Genomic DNA, 25464 nt, shown 5'->3' with positions numbered 1-25464 from the left:
TGAATTTTGGGGTGAATTTGAGCCAAAATGGGACCTTCCAGACCTCCCTCAATGGTCCCCGTTGTTATTTTTCCACTAAAAAATGCATTTTTTAACCGATTTTGACCCTTTTTTGCTTTGTAGGGTTGAAGATGGGGGCAATGTGGCACGTCCTGTTGGGGTTGGCCCTGAGTTGCAGTGAGTGATAGTGGTTCTATTGGGGGGGGCAGAAATGGGTGGCACCCCTTCCCACCCTTCTTTTTCCCCTTCGCCCCCCTTTTGTCCCCCCCCCCCCCTTTCGTCCCCCTTCCTCTTCCTCCTCTCCTCCCCCCACTCTTCCTCTTCTTCCTCCTCTCCCCCCCACTCTTCCTCTTGCTCTTCCTCTTGCTCTTCCTCTTGCTCTTCCTCTTGCTCTTCCTCTTGCTCTTCCTCTTGCTCTTCCTCTTGCTCTTCCTCTTGCTCTTCCTCTTGCTCTTCCTCTTGCTCTTCCTCTTGCTCTCCCCCCCCTCTTCCTCTTGCTCTTCCTCTTGTTCTCCCCCCCTCCCTTCCTCTCTTCCTCCTCCTCTCCTCCCCCACTCTTCCTCCTCCTCTCCCCTCCTCTCTTCCTCTTCCTCTCCCCTTCTTTCTTCCTCCTCTCCCCCCCACTCTCCCCCCCACTCTTCCTCTTGCTCTTCCTCTTCCTCTTCCTCCTCCTCTCCTCCCCACTCTTCCTCTTCCTCCACTTTTCTTCCTCCTCTCCCCTCCTCTCTTCCTCTTCCTCTCCCCCCCGCTCTTCCTCTTCCTCTTCCTCCTCTCCCCCCCGCTCTTCCTCTTCCTCCTCCTCTCCTCCCCACTCTTCCTCTTCCTCCTTCTCTTCCCCCCCCCAGCTCTCCCTCCCCTTTCCCCCCCATTTATCACTTTTCTCCCCCTCTTTTTCTCTCCTCCTTCCCAGCCCTCACCTCCGCCATGTTCCGCGGCAAGGAGTTCCTGGTTGCTTTCCTTCAGAACAGCGACGAAGCCGTGCGCCCCAACCTCCTCCTCTTCCTCACCTCCTATTCCAGCTCCACCCAAGTCACCCTGACCGCCTCCGACGGGACCTTCGATGAAACCTTCATCATCAGGGAGGTCCAAACCATCTCCGTTTCCATTCCCGGAGCTTTGGAGTTGGTCAACAAGAGGATCTCCCAGAAGAGTCTATTGGTGACGTCTACCAAAGACGTCTCCGTCGTCGTCTCCAGCTCCAAAACCTACAGCATCGGTGCCACCGCGGTGTTGCCCACGGCCATGTTGGGCACTGAATACTTCGTGGTGACCCCCAACGACGCGGACAATATGGGCTTGAAGGAATTTGCCGTGGTGGCCGGCAAGGAACCATCCATCGTTTCCATCAAGGTGAAAGGGAAGATTTATTTCCAAAGGAGGATCTATAGATCCGGCTCTACTCTTTCCATCCCTTTGAGTCCCTATCAGAGCTTGCAGCTCCAAAGCGAGGACGACCTGTCGGGGACCAAAGTGACATCGGACCACGCCGTGGCCGTGCTCAGCGGTCACACCTGCGCCAAGATACGCAGCGGTTGTGACTACGTGGTGGAGCAGCTCCTCCCCGTCAGCGCTTGGGGGAAAACCTACATTGTGCCCCCCAACCCCCTGCAGAAAGCCCACGATCTGGTCTACGTCGTAGCAGCCAAAGCTGCCTCCATCTCCTACTATGAAGGCAACGAGGCCTCCGCGAAGAACATGGAGGCCGGGGAAGTCGGAGTCTTCAAGACGAAGCCGAATTCTCCTTTCTATGTGAATTCTACGGCCGCGATTCAGGTGGTTTTCTTCTTCACCGGCTCCAAGGGGTATTTTGTATGGGAAGACCCCTTCTTGCTCAACATCCCACCCGTCTCATCCTACTGCGCCTCGTACCGCTTCACTGGGTTGAACACCTACAACTACGTCCTCCTCGTGGCCAAAACCTCTGGCATCATCAACGCCTTCACACAAAAGAAAGCAACCAATGGGGAATGGAGGGGAATCCCAGGCACCGAGTTCTCTTGGTCCATGCAGAGCTTGAGTGGTTCGGAGGGCAGGTGGAGCTCCGGGCATAAAGAGGAGACGTTTGGGCTGCTGGGATTTGGCTTTCAGAAGTACGCGGGTTATGGGTTTGCTGGGCTGTGCGCCACACGTAAGTAGGGTCAGAGTGGGGTGGGGTTGAGGGGGTTGGGGGTGGTGGGTTGTGAAGTGGGATGGGGGGGTCGGTGGGGTCAGGGGATGGGGTTGGGGTGGGTTGGTGGGGTTTTATGGGGTGTAGGATCACAGGATGGGGTTGGTAGGACCACAGAATGGGGTTGGTGGGGTTTTATGGGGTTGGTAGGACCACAGAATGGGGTTGGTGGGGTTTTATGGGGTGTAGGATCATAGGATGGGGTTGGTGGGGTTTTATGGGGTGTAGGATCATAGGATGGGGTTGGTGGGGTTTTATGGGGTGTAGGATCATAGGATGGGGTTGGTGGGGTTTTATGGGGTGTAGGATCATAGGATGGGGTTGGTGGGGTCACAGGATGGGGTTGGTGGGGTTTTATGGGTTGTAGGGTCACAGGATGGGGTTGGTGGGGTTTTATGGGGTGTAGGATCATAGGATGGGGTTGGTGGGGTTTTATGGGGTGTAGGATCATAGAATGGAGTTGGTGGGGTTTTATGGGGTGTAGGATCATAGGATGGGGTTGATGGGGTCACAGAATGGGGTTGGTGGGGTATTATGGGGTGTAGGATCATAGGATGGGGTTGGTGGGGTTTTATGGGGTGTAGGATCATAGGATGGGGTTGGTGGGGTTTTATGGGGTGTAGGATCATAGGATGGGGTTGATGGGGTCAAAGGATGGGGTTGGTGGGGTTTTATGGGGTGTAGGATCATAGGATGGGGTTGGTGGGGTTTTATGGGGTGTAGGATCTTAGGATGGGGTTGGTGGGGTCACAGGATGGTGTTGATGGGGTTTTATGGGGTGTGGGATCATAGGATGGGGTTGGTGGGGTTGCAGGATGGGATCCGTGTGGGTTGGTGGTGTTTTATATCTTAAAGGATCCTTTCTTTTATACCCAATCCTTTGCTCTAGCAGTGAGGGCACATTGAGGGCCTCGTTTTGTTCCCCATCACCCCCCTTTATCTTCTTTCTCACCAGCTTCTTCCACTCTTTCCTGCTCCGACATCTCCTGCCGGGAGCAGGAACGGTGCGAGATGGTGGAAGGAGAACCCACCTGCATCCAAGAGACCTTCTCCACCTGTTGGGTCATCGGTGGGCCCCACTATAAGACCTTCGATGGGAAAACCTTTGATTTCATGGGCACCTGCACCTACACGTTGAGCAAGACCTGCAACCCGGCCACCAACCTGCCCTCCTTCAACGTCCAGGTTAAAAACAGCCAGAGGGGCAACTCCAAATCCCCCTACATCGATGTCGTGACCGTCCGGGTTTATAACGTCACGGTCACCGTCGTCAGGTCTGAGGATGGACTCGTGAGGGTACGTGAGGGGTCTCCCATCGGGGACGTGCTGTTGGTGGCAATGAGGTGGGGTTGGCCCGTTGGGTTTCTGTATGGGAGAGCAGGAGGGGAATGTGGGGGTGCTGAGGGGGAAAGGGGGGTTGTGAGGGTCTGTTGGGTGGGTTTGGGGTGGGTGGGAGGGTGGGAGGGAGGGGAGTGGGGTGGTTGGTTGAGTGGGTGGGTTTTGGGGGGTGGTTGGATGGGGGTTTTTGGGGGTGGTTGGGTGTTTTTTGGGGGTGGTTGGGTCTTTTTTGGGGGTGGTTGGTTGGATTTGTTGGGGTGGTTTGTTGGGTTTTTTGGGGGTGGTTGGATGGGTGGTTTTGGGGGGTGGTTTGTTGGGTGTTTTTTGGGGTGGTTGAATGCAATTTTTGGGGGTTTGATGGGGTTTTTTGGGGGGTGGTTGGATGGGGTTTTTGGGGTGGTTTGGGTTTTTTTTGGGGGTGGTTGGATGAGGTTTTTTGGGGGTGGTTGGCTGGGTTTTTTGGGGGTGGTTGGGTGTTTTTTGGGGTGGTTGGATGGGGTTTTTTGGGGTGGTTTGTTGGGTTTTTTGGGGGTGGTTGGGTGTTTTTTGGGGGTGGTTTGTTGGGTGTTTTTTGGGGTTTTTGATGGTGTTTTTTGGGGTGCTTGGATGGGGTTTTTTGGGGTGGTTGGATGGGGTTTGGGGGGCAGTTGGGTGGGGGTTTTTTGGGTGGTTGGTTGGGTGTTTCTTTGGGTGATTGGCTGGCTGATTTGATGGTGGTTGGGTGGGTTCTTTGGGGGTTTCTTTCTTTGGGTGTTTCTTTGGGTGTTTCTTTGGGTGTTTCTTTGGGTGTTTCTTTGGGTGTTCCGATGTTCTTTGGGTTGTTGTGTTGGATGACTGGCTGGACGGTTGGGTGGTCGATTTGGTGCTTGTTTGGGTGTTTTTTGGGGCTGATGGTTGTGTGGCTGATTGCTTTTTGTGTGTTTATTTCCTCCCTGCCAAGTTAGAGGCTTGCAGCTCGCAGGAAGACCCCTCAATAGAAAGCAACAAACCCAACCTTTGCGTTGCCTTGCATTCCATTCCATTTCCATTCCATTTCCATTCCATTTCCATTCCATTTCCATTCCATTTCCATTCCATTTCCATTCAATTTCTCCCACCCCCCCCTTCTTTCTCACCTTCCTTTCCCCCCCTACCAGGTGAACAACCGCCGCACTCACCTCCCCATCTCCCTGGCCCAAGGGAAGCTCCAGCTCTATCAGAAAGGCAGTTTTGTCCTGATCCAAACCGACTTCATGCTGAAGGTGTTGTACAACTGGGACGGACACTTGATGGTGAAGATCCCCAGCGTCCACTCGGGCAGAGTCTGCGGGATGTGCGGGAACAGCAACGGGGATCCCCAAGACGATGCTCTTTTACCTGATGGCACCTTGGCACAGAACGCCGTGGTGCTGGGGCAGGTCTGGAAGGTTCTTGGTGATGATATGACCTGCTTGGATAGCTGTAGAGGTGAATGCAAGCGTTGCTCGTGGAGGGAGACAGCAAAGTATAACACGGAGAAGTTCTGCGGGTTGCTCAACCAAAGGCCGGGGCCGTTCCAAAGCTGCCACGATACGATCAACACGGATATCTACGTTAAAAACTGCATCTCTGACCTCTGCAGCTACGAAGGGCTCCAGGTGGTTCTGTGCCAAGCTCTGACCGCCTATGCGGAAAGCTGCAGGGAGGAGGGAGTCGCGGTGGATGACTGGAAGACGTCAGCGCGTTGTTGTGAGTAGGAGATTCTTTGGGGGGTTACGGGGCCACCTTGAGCCCTATAAGGTGGGATTAAGGTGGGAATGGGGAGAGAAAGGGGTGAAAATTGGGAGGGTAAAGTCAACGGTGGTGGTTGTCGCCGTTGCTTTGGTGAATGAGGTTTGGGGATGGGGTTGCACTGAGGTTTGGGGATGGGGTTGCGCTGAAGTGCGCCTTGAGTCGTGGGACCCGAGCGAGGAGAATTTAAGGGTAGAAAAGGCAAAATGGGGAAGGAAGTCTAAAAAAGCGTCGTGTAAGGCTGCAGGAAATGCAGGGATCCTGGAAGTTGGTGGGTGCAGGAAGTCCTGGAAGTGCATAGATACGAGCAAAAGTCAATGGATGTGTCCGTTCCGTGCAGAAAGTGCAGGATGCCCACGGGTGATACCAAGAATTAATGGGAAGAAATGCAGAATATGCACGGAAAATCACACAAGGATGCTCCCATCTCAGCTTCACGCTTTCTTATCCCCCCCCCTAATGAACCAGGACCCCATTGCAGCCCCTTAAAATGAACCAGGACCCCATTGCAGCCCCTTAAAATGAACCAGGACCCCATTGCAGCCCCTTAAAATGAACCAGGACCCCATTGCAGCCCTTAAAATGAACCGTGGCCCCATTGCAGCCCCTTAAAATGAACCAGGACCCCATTGCAGCCCCTTAAAATGAACCAGGACCTCATTGCAGCCCCTTAAAAATGAACCAGGACCCCATTGCAGCCCCTTAAAATGAACCAGGACCCCATTGCAGCCCCTAAAAATGAACCAGGACCCCATTGCAGCCCCTAAAAATGCATCAGGACCTCATTGCAGCCCTTTAAAATGCACTAGGACCCCATTGCAGCCCCTAATATCCCATCCGTTTCCACAGCTCCCTCCTGCCCAGCCAACAGCAACCACACGTCGTGCGGGACCTCCTGCCCCACAACCTGCAACGACGCAGCCATCCCATCCTCCTGCAGCACCTCGACCTGCACGGAGGGCTGTAGATGCACCGAGGGCTTCGTGTTGGATGCTGGTAAATGCATCCCCCCGTCCGAGTGCGGATGCGTCTTTGGTGATCACCTCTATGGACTCGGGGAGGAGTTTTGGGGCGACGATGGCTGCACCCAACGTTGCATCTGTGAGGAGGGGAAGAAGAGGGCGGTGTGTCACCAAAGCAGCTGTAAAGCCAAGGAGGAATGTGGGGTGAAAAACGGCATCCGGGGGTGCTACCCTATGAGTTATGGGGTCTGCGGGGCGGTGGGCAGCACGTACTACAAGAGCTTCGATGGCGAATGGTTCAGCTTCCAAGGCACGTGCCTTTATCAGCTGGTTGGGGTGTGCAAGAAGAGCAAAGGGCTGGTGGACTTCCAGGTGTTGGTGCAGAACGGCCTCAAGGATGGTGGGTCTCCATCCTTCATCGCGCTCGTCAGGGTTAAACTCTATGGGAAGACCATCACCATGGAGGACCCCAATAAAATCACCGTGAGTTCACCCCAATTTCTCCTTCCCCACCCCCCAAATCCCACTTTCTTACCCCAATCCCATCCCCTCAACCCAACCCCTATGGGAAGACCCATCACCATAGAGGACCCCAATAAAATCACCCCAATTTCTCTTTTTCCCACCCCCAAAATCCCACTTTTTGGGTGGTTTAGGTCCATATTTTATGTTTTAGACCCAAATCTTGAATTCTCTAAGTCCAAATTTTATATTTCGGGTCCAATTTTGGATGTTTCTGTCCCATTTTGGATGATTTATGTTCATATTTTAGATGCTTTAGGTCCTAATTTGGATGCTTGGATTCCAATTTTTGATGCTTTTGATGCTATTTTATTTTATTTTTATTTTATTCGACTTTATTTTATTCTGTTCTACTCTATTCTACTCTATTCTACTCTATTCTACTCTATTCTACTCTATTCTACTCTATTCTACTCTATTCTACTCTACTCTACTCTACTCTACTCTACTCTATTCTACTCTATTCTACTCTACTCTATTCTACTCTACTCTACTCTACTCTACTCTACTCTACTCTACTCTACTCTACTCTACTCTACTCTATTCTACTCTACTCTATTCTACTCTACTCTACTCTACTCTACTCTACTCTATTCCATTTTGTGTTTCTTTTTGCACTTTCCCACCCAGGTCAACGACCGACCCATCAACCTCCCCTACTCCCACCATGGGAAGCTCCTGATCTATAGAGGTGGACGGGACGTCGTGATCGAGACCGATTTTGGCCTCACCGTCACCTACGATCGACGCGGCAACGTCGGCGTGTCGGTGCCCTCCACTTACCAGGACGCCCTGTGTGGGCTCTGTGGGAACTTCAATGGGGACACCAAGGATGAGATGATGACGAAGGACGGCCGTGTCGCATCCCATCCCAACGCCTTCGGGCGCAGTTGGATGGTGGTGGACGTGCCGGGTTGCGTAGAGCTATCCAGAAGGGAATGTCCCAACTCAATGGCCAACGTTGAGCAACAAGAGCTTTGTGGGATCATCTCCAGGACGGACGGACCTTTCCGAGGGTGTCACACGATGGTTGAACCCTCAAAACACGTCCAGAATTGCCAGCATGATTTGTGCCTTTATCCGGAGCGGGAAGAGCTGCTGTGCCAACACATCGCACGCTACGTCGACCTCTGCCAAGCTGCTGGAGCGAACATCGAGGAATGGAGGGCCAATGACTTCTGCAGTGAGTTGGGTCGGCTTTAGGGTTTGTTTTGGTTTATGGAAGGTTTTGAGGCCCCCTTCTTTTGGGATGGACCCACATGGGGATGGAGCAGAGGGAGGAATGGCCTCGCTCAGTGCTTTATCCTGCCCTAGAATCCCGTTGTTCCCATTTATGGCCGGCGAGACAGAGCCTCAGTTTCCCTTCCACTGAATGACAAAACTCACCTGGTTGTGATGATGGTTGTTTAGTCCCTATAAGCACCATTTGATTTGCACTGGGACAATTAAGAACAGAAGATGATTGCCCTGCTTAGGGGTCAGATAGCATCAAATGAACCCAAAAGGTCTGGATCAGGGGGAACTGGAAGATGGTTGGGAATATGGTAGTGACGGAGGGAAGGTTCTCATTCGGCCCTGAGGGTTTTTTGGGGGAAAAAGAGGTGATTTGGGGGTTTTAGGGGGAAAATCTGCCTTCAGAAGGGAAAAAAACTCTTCATTGGGGGGAAAACTGGCCTAAATTTTGGGGGAAGGGGATGGAGAATCTACTTGATGGGGAGAAATAAAGCTGCATTGAGGAGAAATAGCAGCTATATTTGGGGAGAAAGAAATCCGTATTTGGGGGAGGGGGAAGAAAGGAATGAACATTTTTGGGGGGAAATTGTCTAAATTTAGTAAAAATATTGACGTATCTGGGGAATCAGTTTGGATATGGGGAGGGAGACTGCAGATATGGGGGGGAAATATCCACGTTGGGGGGGAAATATCCACGTTGGGGGGGAAATATCCACGTTGGGGGGAGAAATATCCACGTTGGGAGATATAACCTCCATTTGGGGCAAGAGGGCCTCCATTTTTGGGGGGAAATGTCTCTATTTTGGGAAAAAAAACATCTCTTATGTGTGGAAAACCAACGTTTGGAGAGAGGGAATGATCTCCCAATGGGAGGAAAGGAAGAAAAAGGCGAATTAAACCCTACTTTGGGGCACAGCTGTCCTCAATGCCGACTCCCATCATTGCTAACCACCCCATTACCCCATTACACAGGGATTTCCTGCCCGGCCCACAGCCACTATGAGCTGTGCTCAATGGATTGCAGCCAGACCTGCAGCAGCATCTTCACCCCATTGCGTTGTACCCAGAGGTGCCGGGAGGGCTGCGTGTGCGACGAGGGCTTCGTGTTTAGCGGCGATGAATGCATCCCTATGGGCCGCTGTGGTTGCTTCTATCACGGTTCCTATTACAAAGTGGAAGAGATCTTCCACCCTACCCAGACGGAGGAATGCGAGTGCCAAGCTGGAGGGGTGGTGGTCTGCCATGAAAACCATGACGTTCCCAATTGCTCGGTGGTCAATGGGGATCCCAATGGGGGTCTCCAATGCCCAACCAGCGCCCTTGGGAGCTGCGTGGTCACCGGAGACCGCAGCTATTTGTCCTTCGATGGGACGGCGTTTGACATCCCTGGTTCTTGTTCCTACATCCTCACTGAGAGCTGCGACGACGACGACGACGTCGAACATTTTGTGGTGAAAATCAAGAAGGATTCCAGGCAGAAAAAGAAGGTTTCCGGCATCGAAGCATTGTCTGTAGAAGTCTATGGACTCACCTTGACCCTGGAGAGAGGGAAAAGGGGGACGGTCACGGTAAGGTGGCACCTGGTGGTGGTGAAATGGGTGACACGACGTCAGGGACCACGTCCTTGTTTGGTTCTGCTTCTTGTTTGGCCTTTTCCTGGTTGATGATATAGAGCCGTAGACTTTGGGGGTCGTCTTGACCCCAGGATGGTCCCACTGGGGCCAGATTGAGGATCTACCTCTTTTTTTTTGGGTGTAAATATGATGTAAAAATGGTGGGTTTTAGTTCACGGAGCAAAGAGCTCCATCCTTATCCCCAAGACAAAGCCACGTTCGTTCCCATCGCCTCTCCAGTTGCAAACTGGGAGCCACCCCTTCAACGAGAATAGGGTAGGAGGGTGTTGTTGTCTTTGGGTAGGAGGGATGTTGTTGCATACACCTCCATACACCTCCAAGACAAACCCTTTTTATCCCCATTTCCCCTCCTACCTGCCAAATGGGAGCCTCCAAGTGGTCAAAGCCATGGCTGGAAGGTGCCTCTCCCAGCACTTTTTTGCACACATCTCCAAGAGAAAGCCACGTTCTCCCCCATTTCCCCTCCCAGTTGCAAACTGGGAGCCATTCATTCACCCAGATCACGGTCGGCAGGCGTCTCCTCCAACATCTCCTGCACCTCCCTCCATCAAAGTGCCACTTTAACCCTCGTTTCCCCTCTTACTTGCAAGCAGCTCATCCAAATCTTGGGTGGAAGCTGCATCTCCTCCAATGTTTTCCTCTCCCGCCTCCATTTCCTGAGGCTCAAAGTGGGTTTCTCCCCCTCTCTGTACCAGGTGGACTCCATATCCCACCGCCTCCCAACCATCCTGAACCAGGGGCAGGTCCGGGTGTACCAACACGGGGCAGGAATCCATCTTCAGACCGACTTCGGCCTCGTCGTCCGCTACGACCTCCACCATCACGTCCATGTTACGGCCCCGCAGGGTTACCAGGGCCATCTATGTGGGCTTTGTGGCAACAACAACGGCCAAAGAGAGGACGATTTCCTCTTCCCCGATGGCCACCCGGCTCCCAATGCCACCGCGTTTGGTTCTGCATGGAAAATACCCAACGTGGTTTGCCAGGAGAAATGTCCCCACCGCGACTGCCCCGTTTGCGACGAAGAAAAGAAGAAGGTCTTCCAACAACCCAACTACTGCGGCGTCCTCACCGACCCCCACGGCCCCTTCTCCTCCTGCTTCCACACCCTCGATCCGACCCTATTTATGGATGCCTGCACCCGAGACCTCTGCCTGACTGAAGGGAGCAGCGACGTCCTGTGTCGGAGCATCCAGAGCTACGTGTCCTCTTGCCAAGCTGCCGGTGTCACCATGGAGGCGTGGAGGAAACCATCCTTCTGTCGTAAGCTGGGGATGATAAAAGATGGGAGGGGGGTCTTCTTTTTGGTGTGAAAAAGGGGGATATATGGGGCAGGATGAGGGCAGGATGAGTGTGGGGGCGTCCTCTGTGTGTGGGGTGGCATGAATGTTGGGGTGGGAGAAGGAGAGGGGGTGGGTTTTTCATGGGGGTGAATGGGAAAGGGCAACACAAACAACAGTGGGGTCAGCTTCCATCCCTCATTGGGGACCAATGGGAGCAGCCAACCCAACGGGGTGGGTTTTTCCTTCCATATGGAGGCAAAGGGAAAGAGCAATGTGAGCGCCAACAGGGCAGATGATGGTTCTTGTTGAGGATGGATGGGAGAAGCCAACCCAGGTGCCAAAGGGGAGGATTTTCCGTCAGCCTCAGGCTGAAGTTCTGGGCTGCCCTTCATTGAATCCTCCCTTCATTGAGCCCTCCTTCATTGAGCCCCCATCATTGAGTCCTCCCTTCATTGAGTCCCCCCTTCATTGAGCCCCCTTCATTGAGCCCCCCTTCATTGAGTCCCCCCTTCATTGAGTCCCCCATCATTGAGTCCCCCATCATTGAGTCCCCCCTTCATTGAGTCCCCCCTTCATTGAGTCCCCCCTTCCTTGAGTCAAGACCCCTTCCTTGAGTCCCCCCTTCCTTGAGTCCCCCCTTCCTTGAGTCCCCCCCTTCATTGAGCCCCCCCTTCATTGAGCCCCCCCTTCATTGAGCCCCCCCTTCATTGAGCCCCCCCTTCATTGAGTCCCCATCATTGAGTCCCCATCATTGAGTCCCCATCATTGAGTCCCCATCATTGAGCCTCCATCATTGACACCCACCCTTTTCTTTCCAGCCCCGAGCTGCCCAGCAAACAGCAGCTATTCCCTTTGCTCCAACCTCTGCACCAACAGCTGTGCGGGTCCTGCTGGTGCTTCCAGCTGCCCCCAGACCTGCTCTGAAGGCTGCAGCTGCAACGAAGGCTTCGTCTTTGATGGGGAGGGCTGCGTCCCCAAGGAGGAATGTGGCTGCTTTGAGGATGGGGTCTATTACAAGGTATTTGCCTCTCGATTCTGGGGTGGGCTTTGGGGGTCTTCTGGTTGCTTTCTCCCCACGTTCAGAGCTGCACCATGAGAGCAAGGACTTCTCCCCCCCTCCCCCCTTTGCTTTCTCCTCTCCCCTTCCCCTTTGCTTTCCTTTCCCTTCTCCCCTTCCCCTTCCTTTCCCCTTTCCCCTCTCCCCTTCCCTCTTTGCTTTCCCTCTCCCTTCCCCCCTTTGCTTCCCCCTCTCCCTTCCCCTTTCCTTTCCCCTCTCCCTTCTCCCCTTCCCCTTTGCTTCCCCCTCTCTTCCTTTCCTTTCCCCTCTCCCCTCTCCCTTCCCCTTTCCCTTTTCCCTTCCCCTTTCCCTTTTCCCTTCCCCTTTCCCTTTTCCCTTCCCCTTTCCCTTTTCCCTTCCCCTTTCCCTTTTCCCTTCCCCTTTCCCTTTTCCCTTCCCCTTTCCCTTTTCCCTTCCCCTTTCCCTTTTCCCTTCCCCTTTCCCTTTTCCCTTCCCCTTTCCCTTTTCCCTTCCCCTTTCCCTTTTCCCTTCCCCTTTCCCTTTTCCCTTCCCCTTTCCCTTTTCCCTTCCCCTTTCCCTTTTCCCTTCCCCTTTCCCTTTTCCCTTCCCCTTTCCCTTTTCCCTTTTCCTTTTCCCTCTCCCCTTCCCCTTTCCTTTCCCCTCTCCCCTCCCCCCTTTGCTTTCCCCTCTCCCCTTCCCCTTTCCTTTCCCCTCTCCCCTTCCCCTTTCCTTTCCCCTCTCCTTTTCCCCTTTCCTTTTCCCTCTCCCCTTCCCCTTCCCCTTTCCTTTCCCCTCTCCCCTTCCCCTCCCAACCCCTCACCCTCTCTTCGCCCCCTTCAGCCCCACGAGTGGGTCCTGAGGTCGAGCTGCCAGCAGCGCTGTACCTGCATCCCGGGCCGAGGTTTGGATTGCAGCAGCCACGAATGCACCGACGATGAGAGCTGTGAAATCCGGGATGGGGTCATGGGCTGCATCAACCAGAGTAAGGCTGGGGGGGGGGGAAATAGTGGGGGGGGAAAAAAGGGGGGCCTTCTTCCTCTTCTTCCCCTTTGTTATCTTCCTTCCTTCCTTCCTTCCTTCCTTCCTTCCTTCCTTCCTTCCTTCCTTCCTTCCTTCCTTCCTTCCTTCCTTCCTTCCTTCCTTCCTTCCTTCCTTCCTTCCTTCCTTCCTTCCTTCCTTCCTTCCTTCCTCCCTTCCTCCCTTCCTCCCTTCCTCCCTTCCTCCCTTCCTCCCTTCCTCCCTTCCTCCCTTCCTCCCTTCCTCCCTTCCTCCCTTCCTCCCTTCCTCCCTTCCTCCCTTCCTCCCTTCCTCCCTTCCTCCCTTCCTCCCTTCCTCCCTTCCTCCCTCCCTCCCTCCCTCCCTCCCTCCCTCCCTCCCTCCCTCCCTCCCTCCCTCCCTTCCTCCCTTCCTCCCTTCCTCCCTTCCTCCCTTCCTCCCATCGTTCCCCCTTCCATCCCTGCCTCCCTCCCTTCCATCCTTCCATCTTCCCCCTTCCATCCCCCCCATCCTTCCACCCCCCATCATCCCCCCTATCCATCCTTCCCCCCTCATCCTTTCCCTCCCACCTTATCCCCCTATCCTTCCTTCCCCCCCTTCCTCCCCCTCCCCATAATTCCCCCTCTCCATCCCCCCCCATCCCCCTTCCATCCTCCCCCCCAATCCTTCCCTTCCTCCCTCCCTTCCTTCCATCCTCCCATCCTTCCACCCCCCCATCCTCTCCCCTATCCTTCCTCTCCCCTATCCTTCCTTCCCCCCTATCCTTCCTTCCCCCCTTCCTTCCCCCCTTCCTTCCCCCCTTCCTCCCTCCACCCCCCATCGTCCCCCCTATCCATCCTTCCCCCCCCCTTCCTCCCCCCTCCCCATAATTCCCCCTCTCCATCCCTCCCCCCCATCCCCCTTCCATCCTTCCCCCCAATCCTTCCCTCCCTCCCTCCCTCCCTCCCATCCTCCCATCGTTCCCCCTATCCATCTTCCCCCTTCCATCCCCCCCATCCTTCTCCCCATCCTTCCACCCCCCATCGTCCCCCCTCCCCATAATTCCCCCCCTCCATTCCTCCCTCCCATCCCCCTTCCATCCTCCCCTCCCAATCCATCCCCCCCTTATACATGTTCCTTCTCCTTGCAGACCCCTGCAAAGCCCTCCGTTGCCGTCCAAGGGAGAGATGCCACCTGGAGAACGGCCACGCCGAATGCGTCCCTTCCTTGGTGGCTTCATGTTGGGCCTGGGGGGACCCTCATTACCGCACCTTCGACGGGCTGGATTTCGACTTCGAAGGCACCTGCACTTACACCATGGCCGAGTTCTGCGGGAACGACCCCAAATTGGAGCCTTTTAAAGTGGAGGGAAAGAATCAGATCCGGGCCGGGGTGAAATCCGTCTCTTACGTCAGCTTGGTCAACGTGGAGGTCTACGGCCATCGGGTCTCCGTCCATTGGAGGGAAGTGGGGCAAAGTCAGGGTGAGTTTGGGTTGAAATGGGTACTATGATACTATGATACTATGATACTATGATACTATGATACTATGATACTATGATACTATGATACTATGATACTATGATACTATGATACTATGATACTATGATACTATGATACTATGATACTATGATACTATGATACTATGATACGGAAGGATTTGGCCTGAAATGGGCAGAGTTTGGCCTGAAATGGGCAGGATTTGGGCTAAAATGGGCAGGATTTGGGCTAAAATGGGCAGGATTTGGGCTAAAATGGGCAGGATTTGGGCTAAAATGGGCAGGGTTTGGCCTGAAATGGAAGGATTAGCTTGGTCAACGTGGAGGTCTACGGCCATCGGATCTCCGTCCATTGGAGGGAAGTGGGCAAAGTCAGGGTGAGTTTGGGTTGAAATGGAAGGATTTGGGGCTAAAATGGGCAGAGTATGGCCTGAAATGGAAGGATTTGGGCTAAAATGGAAGGATTTGGGCTTAAATGGGCAGGGTTTGGTGTAAAATGGAAGGATTTGGGCTAAAATGAGCAGAATTTGGCCTAAAATGGAAGGATTTGGGCATAAAATGGAAGGACTGGGGCTAAAATGGAAGGATTTGGGCTTAAATGGGCAGAGTTTGGTGCAAACCAGGCTGAGTTTCTGCACAGAGCTGCATAAAGCAAAGCGTGGTGCAGGAGCAAAGCAATTGCATGCAACGGCATGCAACAGAATGCAGCAGAATGCAACTGCATGCAACAGCATGCAACGGCAAGCAACGGCATGCAACGGCATGCAACTGCGTGCAACGGCATGCAACTGCGTGCAATGGCATGCAACAGCATGCAACAGCATGCAACGGCATGCAACTGTGTGCAATGGCATGCAACTGCGTGCAATGGCATGCAACTGCGTGCAATGGCATGCAACGGCGTGCAACGGCGTGCAACTGCATGCAACGGCATGCAAAGCAGCTGCAACAACTGCTGCTCCTGACGCAGGTGGACGGCGTGCTGACCCTCCTGCCAGCCTTCCTGCAGGACAGCAAGGTGCAGCTCTTCCAAAGCGGGATGTCGGCTGTGCTGCAAACCCAGTTCGGGCTGCGGGTCACCTACGATTGGAACTGGCACCTGACGGTGGATCTGCCCAGCAGTTACTCGGAGCAAACGTGCGGCCTCTGCGGGGACTTCAACATGGATCCCAAGGATGACATCCCAGGGCTGCATGGGAATGGGTCCGTATCTGCTGATAAGGCCCATATCTGCTGATAATAGGCCCATATCTGCTGATAATAGGCCCATATCTGCTGATAATAGGCCCATATCTGTTGATAATAGGCCCATATCTGCTGATAATAGGCCCATATCTGCTGATAATAGGCCCATATCTGTTGATAATAGGCCCATATCTGCTGATAATAGGCCCGTATCTGCTGATAATAGGCCCGTATCTGCTGATAATGGGCCCGTATCTGCTGATAATGGGCCCGTATCTGCTGATAATGGGCCCGTATCTGCTGATAATGGGCCCGTATCTGCTGATAATGGGTCTGTATCTGCTGGTAATGGGCCCGTATCTGCTGATAATGGGCCCGTATCTGCTGATAATAGGCCCGTATCTGCTGATAAGGCCGTATCTACTGATAATAGGCCCATATCTGCTGATAATAGGTCCATATCTGTTGATAATAGGCCCATACCTGCTGATAAGTCCATATCTGCTGCTGATAATAGGCCCGTATCTGCTGATAATAGGCCCGTATCTACTGATAATGGGCCCATATCTGCTGATAAGTCCGTATCTACTGATAATAAGGCCATATCTGCTGATAATAAGCCCATAACTGGTAATAATAGGCCCATATCTACTGATAATAGGTCGATATCTGCTGATAAGGCCATATCTGCTGATAATAGCTCCATATCTGCTGATAATAGGCCCGTATCTGCTGATAATAGGCCCGTATCTGCTGATAATAGGCCCGTATCTGCTGATAATAGGTCCATATCTGCTGATAATAGGTCCATATCTGCTGATAATAGGTCCATATCTGCTGATAATAGGCCCATATCTGCTGATAATAGGCCCGTATCTACTGATAAGGCCGTATCTGCTGATAATAGGCCCATATCTACTGATACGGCTGTATCTGTTGATAATAGGCCCATACCTGCTGATTAGTCCATATCTGCTGCTGATAATAGGCCCGTATCTGCTGATAATAGGCCCGTATCTACTGATAATGGGCCCATATCTGCTGATAAGTCCGTATCTACTGATAATAAGGCCATATCTGCTGATAATAAGCCCATAACTGGTAATAATAGGCCCATATCTACTGATAATAGGTCAATATCTGCTGATAAGGCCATATCTGCTGATAATAGGCCCGCATCTGCTGATAATAGGCCCATATCTACTGGTAAGGCCGTTTCTGCTGCTGATAAGGCCATATCTGCTGATAATAGCCCCATATCTGCTGATAATAGGCCCATATCTACTGATAATAGCCTCATATCTGCTGCTGATAATAGGCCCATATCTGCTGCTGATAAGGCCCGTATCTGTTGATAATAGGCCCATATCTACTGATAAGGCCATATCTGCTGATAATGGCCCCATATCTACTGATAAGGCCCATATCTGCTGATAATAGACCCATATCTGCTGATAAGGCCATATCTGCCCCATATTTGCTGTTAATAGGCCCATATCTGCTGATAATAGCCCCATATCTACTGATAAGGCCTGTATCTGTTGATAATAGGCCCGTATCTGCTGATAATAGGCCCATATCTGTTGATAATAGGCCCGTATCTGTTGATAATAGGCCCATATCTGTTGATAATAGGCCCGTATCTGCTGATAATAGGCCCGTCTCATCCTCCATCATCACCTCCTGGGCCTCCACGTGGAAGGTCCCCGACGAGGACCCGTTCTGTTGGGATCATTGCGATGGCGAATGTCCCGTCTGCCCGGAGGAGCAAAGGGAGCTTTACTCCGGCATCCAGCACTGCGGGCTGATCAAAAAGAGCTTCCAAGGACCCTTCAAAGCTTGTCACCCCCTGGTCGACCCCAACGAGTTCTTCCGCAATTGCCTTTACGACGTTTGCATGAGCGACGGAGCAAAGAAAATCCTTTGCAAGACCTTGGAGACCTACGCGTCCACCTGCAGGAAGCACGGGGCCGCCGTGCACGACTGGAGGACGCCGTCGGGGTGCTGTGAGCAATGGGGTCTTGCTTTGCTTTTGCTATGCTTTTGCTTTTGCTTTTGGTCTTGCATTGGGTCTTGCATTGGGTCTTGCATTGGGTCTTGCATTGGGTCTTGCATTGGGTCTTGCATTGGGTCTTGCATTGGGTCTTGCAGTGGGTCTTGCAGTGGGTCTTGCATTGGGTCTTGCATTGGGTCTTGCTTGGGTCTTGCTTTGCTTTTGCTTGGATTTTGCTGTTTCTTTTGCTTGGGTTTTGCTGTGCTTTTGCTTGGGTTTTGCTGTGCTTTTGCTGTGCTTTTGCTGTGCTTTTGCTGTGCTTTTGCTGTGCTTTTGCTGTGCTTTTGCTGTGCTTTTGCTGTGCTTTTGCTGTGCTTTTGCTTGGGTTTTGCTGTGCTTTTGCTTGGGTTTTGCTGTGCTTTTGCTTGGGTTTTGCTGTGCTTTTGCTATGCTTTTGCTTGGGTTTTGCTTTTGGTTTTGCTTGGGTCTTGCATTGGGTCTTGCATTGGGTCTTGCTTGGTCTTGCTTGGGTCTTGCTTGGGTCTTGCTTGGGTCTTGCTTGGGTCTTGCTTGGGTCTTGCTTGGGTCTTGCTTGGGTCTTGCTTTTGCTTTGCTTTTGCTTGCTTTTGCTTTGCTTTTGCTTTGCTTTTGCTGTGGGGTTTTGCAAAACGGGGGTAGTTTCAGAGCAGGGTGATGCATGCAAGGCTCTCGGTGGAACAAATGGGCTTTGGGTGCATGCAAAATGCTCCCTGTGTTTGCATGTAGCTCCGGGGTGTTGCTTGCAAAATGCTCCTTGTGTTTGCATGGGGGAGGGGGAGGAGGGTTGGTGTAGCTCAGGGGTGTTGCATGCAAAATGCTCCATGCATTTGCACGGTGCAACACCTCAAGGGCAGATATTGCACCACGCAACCACACTGAACATTTTTGCATCCATTCTTGGGATGTTGCATGCAAAATGCTTCATGCATTTGCACAGTGCAAGACTTGAAGGGCAGATATTGCACCACGCAACCGCACCAAGCACTTTTGCATCCATTCTTGGGACGTTGCATGCAAAATGCTCCATGCATTTGCACAGTGCAACACCTCAAGGGCAGATATTGCACCACACAACCACACCAAGCACTTTTGCATCCATCCTAGGGGACGTTGCATGCAAAATGCTTCATGCATTTGCACAGTGCAAGACTTGAAGGGCAGATATTGCACCACGCAACCGCACGGAGCACTTTGCATGCAAAACCCACACCGCATTCAATTCCTCCACATGCAAACCCTTTGCAACCCTGCCTCGTTTTTGCTCCCTTTTGCACACACACACACATATACATCCCTCTTTCCTCTCCTCTTGCAGCACTGACCTGCCCTGAGCACAGCCACCACGAACCCTGCGGCAGCGCCTGCCCTGCAACCTGCACCGACCCCGACGCCCCTAAATCTTGCAACCAACCCTGCGTGGAAAGCTGTGTTTGCAACCCGGGTTACGTCCTGAGCGCTGCTCAATGCGTGCCATCTCCAGCTGCGGTTGCAACCACGACGGTCTCTATCACCCTCCGGGTGAAGAGTTTTGGGCCGACGACTCGTGTCGCTCGCGCTGCCGCTGCGACGCCGAGCTGGGGTGGTGGTTTGCAAAGAGAGCAGCTGCAAAGCAGGAGAGCAATGCGGCCTGGTGAGGGGCGTCAGGCAATGCGTGGCTGCAGGGAAGACCGTCTGCGTGGCCACCGGGGACCCCCATTACACCACCTTCGACGGGCTCCGTTACGACTTCATGGGGACCTGCGTCTATCAGTTTGCTGCCCTCTGCTCGGCCGACCCCACGCTGGTCCCTTTCAGTGTCACCGTGGAGAACAACAACAGGGGCAGCCGAGTGGTTTCCTACACCAAAGAGGTCACCTTGAAGGTCTACAACGTCACCCTCAGCCTCAGCCAGGCGCAGCCCAAGAAGCTGAAGGTATTGTTGGGGTGGGGGGGGGAGAAGAAGGGGGGGGTGGGCTTGAAGTTTCCTTCAGGGGAGACTGGTTGGGGTTGCAACCTCATGTTGCGTGACGTCTGGGTGGGTTGCAAGGACTTTGTGAGGCACCTGGATGGGTTGCAACCTCGTTGCATGACGTCTGGGTGGGTTGCAACCTCGTTGCATGATGTCTGGGTGGGTTTGCAACCTCGTTGCATGACGTCTGGGTGGGTTGCAAGGTCTTTCTGAGGCACCTGGATGAGTTGCAAGGTCTTTGTGTGGAGCCTGGATGGTTGCAAGGCCTTTGTGAGGAACCTGGATGGGTTGCAACCTCGTTGCATGACATCTGGATGGGTTGCAAGGTCTTTCTGAGGCATCTGGATGGGTTGCAAGGTCTTTGTGAGGAACCTGGATGGGTTGCAACCTCGTGTTGCGTGACGTCTGGGTGGGTTGCAACCTCGTTGCATGACGTCTGGTTGGGTTGCAAGGTCTTTGTGAAGCATCTGGTTGGGTTGCAAGGTCTTTCTGAGGCATCTGGTTGGGTCACAAGGCCTTTGTGAGAAGCCTGGATGGGTTGCAAGGTCTTTTTGAAGCACCTGGTTGGGTTGCAAGGCCATTTTGAGGCATCTGGATGGGCTGCAACCTCATTGCATGACATCTGGATGGGTCACAAAGCTCTTAGTGAGGCACCTACTTGCATTTAGAGCCCATTGCATGACATTGGGGTGTGCTGCAGCCTCATTGCATGACATCTACTTGCATTTAGAGCCCATTGCATGACATCTGGATGGGTTGCAACCTCATTGCATGACATCTGGGTGTGCTGCAAGCTCTTAGTGAGGCACCTACTTGCATTTAGAGCCCATTGCATGACATTGGGGTGTGCTGCAGCCTCATTGCATGACATCTTGATGGGTCCACAAGCTCTTAGTGAGGCACCTACTTGCATTTAGAGCCCATTGCATGACATCTGGATGGGTTGCAACCTCATTGCATGACATCTGGATGGGTTGCAACCTCATTGCATGACATCTGGATGGGTTGCAACCTCATTGCATGACATATTGATGGGCTGCAACCTCATTGCATGACATCTGGATGGGTCACAAGCTCTTAGTGAGGCACCTACTTGCATTTAGAGCCCATTGCATGACATGTTGATGGGTTGCAGCCTCATTGCATGACATCTGGATGGGTCCCTCACCTCCTTCACCCCTCTTGCAGGTGAACGGCATCCTGGTGGATCTCCCTTTCCGCCCCCCCCGACCAGCAGCTCCACGCTTACACCAGCGGCCCCCACGCCTTCCTCCAAACCGACTTCGGCCTCACCGTCACCTTCGATTGGTACAGCTACGCCCGGGTCATCCTCCCCACCACCTACAGCCGCTCCGTCTGCGGTCTATGCGGCAACGCGGATGGCAACCCGGCCGACGACTTCATGTTCCCCAATGGCCAACCGGCCCCGGATGCAGACAGCTTTGCAAACTCTTGGAAGGTGGCCGACGTCCCCGGTTGCAACTCGACCTGCAGCGGGGATTGCGACGCGTGCAGCGAGAAGGAGAAGCGCATCTACCGCGGCGACAAGCACTGCGGGCTGCTGGTGAAGCAAGGGGGGCCCTTTGCAAACTGCCATGCTGTGGTGGACCCCGGGCCCGTACTTTGAGGACTGCCTCTTCGATGCATGCCTCTATAAGGGCCACCAGGAGGTGGTTTGCAGCTCTGTTGCTGCCTATGTGGAAGCCTGTCAGAGGCAGAGGGTCAGCATCGAGCCTTGGCGCACCTCGGCCTTCTGCAGTGAGTTGGGGGGATGCCGTGCATGGAGGGCTTTGGGTTTGCTTGGGAGGGCTTTGGGTTTGCATGGAGGGCTCTGGGTTTGCATGGAGGGCTCTGGTTTGCTTGGGAGGGCTTTGGGTTTGCATGGGGGGCTCTGGGTTTGCATGGAGGGCTTTGGGTTTGCATGGAGGGCTTTGGGTTTGCATGGGGGGGCTCTGGGTTTGCATGGGAGGGCTTTGGATTTGCATGGAGGGCTTTGCATGCATGCAGGAGATGTTTCCAGCTTGCACAGGACGGCTTTAGTTTGCATGGAGGGCTTTGGGTTTGCATGGAGGGCTTTGGGTTTGCTTGGAGGGCTTTGGGTTTGCTTGGAGGCACTAGGGCTCTTGCAGGAGCTGCAGGACATGTTTGCAATTGCACCGTGGCTTTGCAACTGCAGGAAGCTTTTGCAGTTGCATTGTGGCATTGCTCTTGCGGGAGCTGCAGGACATGTTTGCAATTGCACCGTGTCTTTGCAACTGCAGGAAGCTTTTGCAGTTGCATTGTGGCATTGCTCTTGCGGGAGCTGCAGGACACGTTTGCAATTGCACCGTGTCTTTGCAACTGCAGGAAGCTTTTGCAGTCGCGCTGCCATTTTGCACACGCAGGAAGGCTCTGCGCCTTGCAGTCGCTGCACCTTCCTGCTTTGCACTCAGCAGTTGCTGCATGCACACGCAGATCCCCATGCAACTTTGCAACCCTCTCCCCCCCTTTTGCAGGCCCCGTGTGCCCCCCTCAGCAGCACTACGAGCTCTGCGGCCTGGCCTGCCCCTCCAAGCTGCTCCAACCAGGAGCAAGATGACGGTTGCGACCCTTCCTCCCCGTGCACCGAAGGTTGTTTTTGCAACCCTGGCTTCTTGCAAAGCGGCGACGGCTGCGTCCCGGCTCCGCAATGCGGTTGCACGCACCAGGGCCGCTATTTGCAACGGGGTGAGGTGTTTTACCCCTGCGAGCGTTGCAGCCAGCGCTGCGTTTGCAAAGGGAACGGCGAGTTGCAATGCGAGCCGGCCCGGCTGCGGTGCAAACGAAGCGTGCACGGTGCAGGATGGGGGTGAGGGGTTGCTACCCCGGGATGGCTGCGGCCGCTGCGAGGTGTTGGGAGCTGCAACGTTGAGGACGTTCGATGGAGTGATGCTGCATTTTGCTGGGACCTGCACTTACGCGTTGGCTGCAGCTGGAGAGGAGGAGGAAGAGGAGGAGGAAGGAAAGGGGCTGCAGCCGTTCCTGGTGCGGGTGCAGAAGGAGATGAATGCAGCAGAGCCGCTGGTGAAGCAGCTGCTGGTCACGGTGCATGGCGTCACCATCAGCTTGCAGCGGGGCGTGCAAGGGGAGGTGAAGGTGAGTGCTGGGGGTGCAGCGGGGCTCTGCTTTGGCAAGCTGGCTTCGGGGTGCAAACTCGCTTCAGCAGGGCATGCAGACCACGTTTTCTTGCTGCAAAGGTGAATGTGCAGCCCCCGTTCTGCATGCAAAACCAGGCTGGGATGCAAAGCAAGAAGACCCCGTTTGTTGCTGCAAAGGTGCACGTGCAGCCCCCGTTCTGCATGCAAAACCAGGCTGGGGTGCAAAGCAAGAAGACCCCGTTTCTTGCTGCAAAGGTGCACGTGCACCCTCTGTTCTGCATGCAAAGTCAGGCTGGGGTCCAAAGCAAGCAGACCCCATTTCTTGCTGCAAAGGTGCACGTGCAGCCCCCATTCTGCATGCAAAACCAGGCTGGGGTGCAAAGCAACACATGCAGCCCCAATTTCGGACAGCAAAACAACCCATTCAACCCTAACCCTGCATGCAAAGCCATCCTGGGGCACAAAGCAACGCATGCAACCCTAACCTTGCATGCAAAACCATCCTGGTGCACAAAGCAACCCATGCAACCTCTGTTCTTCATTGCAACCCCAATTAGGGGGATGCAAACCTGCACAGCAACCCAATTTTGCACCCCCCTTTTTGCAGGTGGACGGTGAGCGTCACCTCCTGCCCATAACAAAGCAATGCATGCAACCCTAACCCTGCATGCAAAGCCATCCTGGTGCACAAAGCAACGCATGCAACCTCTACTCTGCATTGCAACCCATGCAACCCTAACCCTGCATGCAAGCCATCCTGGGGCACAAAGCAACCCATGCAACCCCAGTCTTGGATAGCAAAGCAATGCATGCAGCCCCAGTTCTGCATGCAAAGCCATCTTGTGGAGCATGCAGCCCTGATTTTGGACAGCAAAGCAACCCATGCAACCCTAACCCTGCATGCAAAGCCATCCTGGAGCACAAAGCAACGCATGCAACCTCTACATTGCAGCCCATTTCGGGAGGGCAGAAAGCAACCCATGCAACCCTAACCCTGCATGCAAAGCCATCCTGGTGCACAAAGCAACGCATGCAACCCTCACCTTGCATGCAAAGCCCTCCTGGGGCATAAAGTAATGCATGCAACCCTAACCCAGCATGCAAAGCCATCCTGATGCACAAAGCAACGCATGCAACCCTAACCCTGCATGCAAAGCCCTCTTGGGGCATAAAGCAACGCATGCAAACCCTAACCCTGCATGCAAAGCCATCCTGGGGCACAAAGCAACCCATGCAACCCCAGTCTTGGATAGCAAAGCAATGCATGCAGCCCCAGTTCTGCATGCAAAGCCATCTTGTGGAGCATGCAGCCCTGATTTTGGACAGCAAAGCAACCCATGCAACCCTAACCCTGCATGCAAAGCCATCCTGGAGCACAAAGCAACGCATGCAACCTCTACATTGCAGCCCATTTCGGGAGGGCAGAAAGCAACCCATGCAACCCTAACCCTGAATGCAAAGCCATCCTGGGGCACAAAGCAACGCTTGCAACCTCTATTCTGCATTGCAGCCCCAGTTTGGAAGGGGCACAAAGCAACCCATGCAAACCCTAACCTTGCATGCAAAGCCATCCTGGTGCACAAAGCAATCCATGCAACCTCTGTTCTTCATTGCAACCCCAATTAGGGGGATGCAAACCTGCATTGCAACCCCGATTTGGGGTTGCAGATCAACCCAATTTTGCACCCCTCTTTTTGCAGGTGGACGGCGTGTGTCACCTCCTGCCCATAGCAAAGCAATGCATGCAACCCTAACCCCGCATGCAAAGCCCTCTTGGGGCATAAAGCAACGCATGCAACCCTAACCCTGCATGCAAAGCAACCCATGCAACCTCTACTCTTCATTGCAGCCCCAATTAGGGGGATGCAACCTGCAGATCAACCCAATTTTGCAGCCCCAGTTCTGCATGCAAAGCCATCCTGGAGCACAAAGCAACCCATGCAACCTCTGTTCTTCATTGCAACCCCAATTAGGGGGATGCAAACCTGCAGATCAACCCAATTTTGCACCCTTCTTTTGCAGGTGGACGGGCGTGCGTCACCTCCTGCCCGTGTCGGTGTCGTCGGGTGCAGTGCTGGTGAGCCAGGAGGGGATGCACCGGGTGCTGAAAGCAAAGATGGGGCTGAAGCTGTTGTACGACGGAGCCAGCTACGTGCTGCTGACGGTGCCAGCAGTTACCGAAGCCACACGAGGGGCCTCTGCTCTGATTTCAATGGGGACGGAGCCGACGATGAGACGGAGCCTCAACAGCTGGGGGAGAAATGGGGGATCCCCACTCAAGGGTGCAGCCATGGGGAGCCCTGGGTGCCTTGTGCCAATGGGGAGGAGAGAGGATGTGAAGTGATGGAGGATCCCAAGGGGCCGTTCGGGGGGTGTCATGGAGCCGTGAGAGCTGAGGATTATGTGGAGAGCTGCAGGAGGGAGACGTGTGGAGAGGGGGTGAGTGGGGGGAGATGGGGGGGGATAGGTGGGATAATGGGGGGCAATGGGGGGGGATAGGGGGTGATAAGGGGAATTGGGGTGGTGAATGGGGGGGGATGGGGGGGATAATGGGGATGGGGGGAGGATAATGGGGATGGAAGGGGATGGGGGGATGGGAGGGATAATGGGGATGGGGGGCAATGGGGGGGGAATAGGGGGTGATAGGGGGATGGGGGGGGAGGGAATAGGGGGCGATAGGGGGATGGGGGGGATGGGGGGGGATAATGGGGATGGGGGGGGATAATGGGGATTGGGGGGGATGGGGGGGGATGGGGGGGGATAATTGGGAATGGGGGGGGGATGGGGGGGGATAATGGGAATGA

The 25464-nt window shown here is 54.0% G+C and overlaps 1 protein-coding gene across 1 annotated transcript; it reads left to right on the top strand.

The window, feature by feature from the left end:
- Positions 1 to 123: 123 nt before the first annotated feature.
- LOC140264932 (IgGFc-binding protein-like) lies at positions 124 to 24387 on the top strand. The gene is made up of 18 exons (XM_072360838.1): positions 124 to 177; positions 911 to 2128; positions 3123 to 3463; positions 4642 to 5212; positions 6104 to 6699; positions 7369 to 7921; positions 8944 to 9539; positions 10301 to 10868; positions 11707 to 11906; positions 12747 to 12888; positions 14032 to 14312; positions 14706 to 14756; positions 15350 to 15582; positions 17221 to 17570; positions 18912 to 19508; positions 20733 to 21302; positions 22040 to 22658; positions 24361 to 24387. The coding sequence occupies exons 1-16, from the start codon at positions 132 to 134 to the stop codon at positions 21110 to 21112; spliced, it is 6723 nt and encodes a 2240-aa protein (XP_072216939.1). The 5' UTR covers positions 124 to 131; the 3' UTR covers positions 21113 to 21302; positions 22040 to 22658; positions 24361 to 24387.
- Positions 24388 to 25464: the final 1077 nt, after the last annotated feature.

Source organism: Excalfactoria chinensis, unplaced genomic scaffold (assembly GCF_039878825.1).
Source record: "Excalfactoria chinensis isolate bCotChi1 unplaced genomic scaffold, bCotChi1.hap2 Scaffold_347, whole genome shotgun sequence".
In the NCBI taxonomy this organism is placed as follows: Eukaryota; Metazoa; Chordata; class Aves; order Galliformes; family Phasianidae; genus Excalfactoria; species Excalfactoria chinensis.
The sequence above is the reverse complement of the archived record's forward strand: the minus strand, read 5'-3'. Positions and strand labels throughout refer to the sequence as shown.